Raw genomic sequence first — 4,733 nt, forward strand, 5'->3', positions numbered from 1 at the left:
TTCAGCAATCAGACGCAATTTCTTCAAGGAATTGCAAATCTAGTTTAAGTTGAGTTTAGGTGTGCAATAACCTCATGAATTCATCTAGAGTTACAACAGAAATATGGGTTAATAAATGATTTATTAACATACGAATAGTACTTATCTAAAAATGTGGATGTATAATAATGACTGGTTGGTAGATCATTTAATGCTTCATTTTGAATGTTTTATTGGTAATGAATAAAGCCTTAACATACCATTAATAAACACATTATAGTAATTTGTTTTATTCATGAATAAAGTGTTAATAACAACATATATAAGCTACTTGCTAATGCTTTTTAAAGTAGGAGTGAGGCTTTATAGTGTTAACAAATGCTTAACTAATGATTCATAGTGTAGTTATAAAGTATCACCTTTAAAAAAAAATAAAAAAAACCATGACACTGCCTACTAGGGCAGGGCGATATGGACTTTTTAAAATCCTGATATAGTTTTTTCCATATTGTGTGATAAAGATATATATCACAATATAAACCAAATAACATTTGTCAAATTTGAACGCTCTGTATCTCATAACAGAAATGTATAACTAACAGCAGGTTATTTAGATTTAAATGTTTATTTCCTATCGTACTTTAACTATAACAGACACACTGAGGGAACATGATGCAAATGGTTTTTGATTTATTTTCCTAGATAACTAAAAAAAAAAAAATCTAGCGGCCAAATTACAACATTATTTTAAAAAGAAATAGCTAAGGCGTTTTACGATTAAACTTTTTTTCTGTTTATTAGTTTTTTTATGAAAATGAAATGGCAAAAATAATGTCTAAATGGTATGAACATGTCTTTATTGTAAACTCAAATTCAGACAGATGGACTAGAGATTTCCTAAGTCCGCCTCCAGGTGATCACATTTTATATTAAATCTTGACAAAAACAGCCTGAAAACAGTATAATGTTTCGGATTATTGTGATATAATCACTAACATTAAAAGTGCACCTTAAGGGGGCGGAGCATTAAGCGAAACACCTGGCAGGTCACTGTTTTAGGTGCAACACCTTCTCTGTAATGCTACAAGGATGATGCTAAAAGTCAGTGGAGTCAACTATGTTGTTATTTGGAAAACACAATTTTTATTAATGTCCTATGAATGAATCTTGTATTTATCCGCCATGTCTTAAAGACCGGTCCGAGAAACTCCTGTCGGACGTTAAACCGTTCTGTGTTTACATAAAGGAGACTCACAGAAAGCAGCTCTTCAAAAGCAGAATATCTGGTGTAACAGACAGAGTCTCACCAGCTCCATGAGGCTCTGCAGCTGCCCGATGGTCTCCGGCAGGCTCACCAGCTTGTTGTTGCTGGCATTGAGGACTCTCAGGGGTAAACCGCACAGACAGGCCGGCAGGGAGCTCAGCTGATTCCGACTGCAACACAAACACAATGGATCACTCTCTAATGCTGTCAGAAATCATTCTTTTTATTTACCCGTACAGGAAATCAGTGTCGGAGTGGATTAAAACCAGAGAAACAACTCCAGAGACACAAAACTACATTTACATAACGATAACTCTTGATAAGACAGGGTTACGCCACAGAAAATAACCAAATATTTAGTAAAACGAGCTGCAATAAACAACTAAAAAGGCAGAAAACCAATGAATATTTCACCACACAAGCCTCCTGAGGAGCATTAAGAGTATGGAGAGAAATGACTATCACCCCGATTTACGCCTGCGTAATTCTTGATTTGTGCGTAACTTTAGATTTGTGCGTGTGTAATTCTCGATTTGTAACTCATATATTATGTGCATTAGTACAAAAATTATGAAATTCAAAGTAATGCAAAATACAATATACACATGAAAAAATTTAAATGACAACAACTTGACACAAATTACACACGCAAATCTTTAGAAACTACACACAAATCACCTCATGCTCACACACAAAACCTCAGTTACACATGAACCTGTGGTGAGAATTATTTCACATCCGTGAGTGATGCGTTTAAATACTGCTAGATGCTCGGTCATCAGAGTTTTCTTATCAGCTGCTTTGAACTTAGATTGTAAATAATATCGGGTGAAACTGGACATGGACTTGCTTTAACAGATATCCCTGATAATTAGCCTAATATAAAAAAGTCTAAATAAAAGTTTTTAAAACGATAATCCTTTTTAAAAATATAAGTATTTTACAGAACTGATCACTTCCTCTCTGCCACCCCTCCCCTGACAGTGCCTCCAACACGGGGCTCTGTCCCGAGCGCTGGTCACCAATCACGTTGATAACAGGCGGTGCCGGACCCTTCTAAACACCCACGGATCGGAGCGGGCCGGTGGGCTGATCAACCCTCTCTTCTCTGTGGATGTTTAGAAGGGCCTCGCGCTGCTTTCGCTGTGTTCTGCCGCCAGTCATCCTGCGAAGCTCCGCCAGGAGACTAGACCAAAGCCCCGCCCACCTGCAGCCGCCTTTTATAAAGTCAATGCACAGAGTTCTGGTCAGCAAACATGGCGATTACAGGCTGCACTGACCCGGTTAAATCTACGGGGGTTTAGAAGGGTCCGGTACCGCCTGTTATCTCCGTGACTGTGACAAGCGCTCGGGGCAGAGACCCGTGTTGGAGGCACTGTCAGGGGAGCTGCTGCAGATCGGAAGTGCTCTTTTCTGGAAAATATTTTATTTTTAAAAAGGATAAGTGTTTTAAAAATGCTTATTTAGACTTTTTATTAAATAATTTATCAGGAATATCTGTTTAAGAAAGTGGGAAAATGACAAGTTTTACCAGATAAAATTCACAATCAAAGTTTAAAACGGCTAATAAGAAAACTCTGATGATGGAGAATTCTTGTAGTATTTAAACTCATCACTTACAGATGAATCCCTGAGACGTGAAATAAGTCTCACAACAGATCAGTGCATAATCGAGGTTTTGTGTATGCCTAACAAGTGATTTGTGCGTAATTTTTAGAGATTTTTTAAAGATAATTAGTTTCAAGTTGTTTTAATTTTAATTTGTACATGTGTAAATTGTATTTTTGGAATTTTTTTATTTTATTTTTTACTTATGCACGAAATGTATTATACAAGTTACAAATCAAGAGGTACGCATGCACAAATCGGAGTGAGTCTATTTTCTCTCCAAAGATTGTTTGCATGGACTGGATGATGAGATTTCACACTCCTAAACCTTCAGAGCTGGTCATGGAGACGGAGAGCCCCTCCATCAGCCTGTTGTTGGGTGAAGAAGCCTCGTTTGTGGGTTTCCTGTCAAGTCCTGATGGGAGCAACACTTTGAAAAATGACAGATGGACGGACTGGTTTCATTTTCCAGTTCAGACCTCTAGAGATTTTTTTAGACTTTTAAACTATAAAAAAAAAATCCCTTTTATATCCCCATTATAGACAGATTTGTAAATCACTGTAGCCACAAGGTGGCAGTAATGAGACCATAAGGCTGTGAGTCCAGACAATGACAGATGATGAAAACTGAAAACGTCTCACTGTTGTTTCTCCTAAAACATCGTCCTGTCTGCAGATTCTCTGAGACATCTGAACACATCCGGAACTCTTCAGTTGGCTCACACACGTATGTCTAGGCAACAGGGTTCCTACAAGTTATATATTAGACTTTTTTAAGGCCATGCATATCAAAAATTAAGTCAAATTTTCCATCCTATTATTCATTTATTCCCAGTTTATGATCAAAACTGCAGCTTCTTGTTTGTGGTCTGTCCCATGATGCTTTTGCTAGCTTATTTTCATTTTTTTTAAACAGTGATCAGCGCTCACCTTATGGGTGCATAATGATGTCTCTCAATGGTCTTTTAATTGTCTGATTGCTGAAAGCAATCAGAGTATGTTGTTGTAATTCTTTATTATATTTTATTATTATTGTCTGATTGCTGAAAGCAATCAGAGTATGTTGTTGTAATTCTTTATTATATTTTATTATTATTATTATTATTCTTATTATTATTATATTTTATTCCGTCAACTTTTTTGGCCTGCTACTACTCCTACAGTTTTAGAGATATTAAAAAACTTTCAATAGTAGTTTGTAAAGCTCAATTGGGAGAACAGTGCTATTATCTGTGGTATGTGTCAGAATTATGAATGATTTTATATTAATATTTTTATGAGATTTTTTTTGTATGGGAAGTCAATGGGACCAAGTTTTGAAAGCTTATAACTCCAAAAATGCTCAAGATATTCAAACAAGACTTTCTGACATATAAGGTCCCCAAAAGTTCTATAAGCTGTAACAATTTTGGCTCAATAGCGCCACCAGGTGGTCAATGGTAGTACAAAACGCGTTTTGGGTTGGCATTCGTACGCCGTATGACGAAAAAATTTTCTTTTTTTTCCCAGAGCTTCTTTGGATGCTGGAGAAAAAAGTTGCCTCAAGGACCGCCCACTTCCGCCTACTTAGATTTTTTGCAAATTGCGATTTTTTGGAAAACACGTTTTTGGAACCCTATTCAACATAGTTTCACCAAACTTTATGAAATTTGGTCCATACCCTATTTGGACTACCCCGAGTCCAATGGTACCACTCGTTTTGCGAAGTTCCTTACCGTTTTCATAAAAATCGTAATGCTAATGAGGTGGGTGTGGTCCTAGATTTTAAAACGCTCTAAATCCTATACAGATTGTCAGAACTTCACAAATCTTAAAACATAAGTTCATCTTAGAGTGATAAAGAACTATCAAAAGAATTATGAAAATATTCCTATAGGTGGCG

The 4,733-nt window shown here is 36.5% G+C and overlaps 1 protein-coding gene across 10 annotated transcripts in view; it reads right to left on the reverse strand.

Moving 5' to 3' along the window:
- Positions 1-4,733, reverse strand: part of lrch1 (leucine-rich repeats and calponin homology (CH) domain containing 1) — a 106,588-nt gene that overhangs the window by 52,729 nt on the left and 49,126 nt on the right. For all 10 annotated transcript variants that reach the window (XM_024286082.2, XM_024286079.2, XM_024286080.2 and 7 more), the window contains exon 3: positions 1,287-1,413. In XM_024286082.2, the coding sequence (XP_024141850.1) occupies positions 1,287-1,413 (127 nt within the window). The remainder of the gene's footprint in view (positions 1-1,286; positions 1,414-4,733) is intronic.

Source organism: Oryzias melastigma, linkage group LG21 (assembly GCF_002922805.2).
Source record: "Oryzias melastigma strain HK-1 linkage group LG21, ASM292280v2, whole genome shotgun sequence".
NCBI classification, from domain to species: domain Eukaryota; kingdom Metazoa; phylum Chordata; class Actinopteri; order Beloniformes; family Adrianichthyidae; genus Oryzias; species Oryzias melastigma.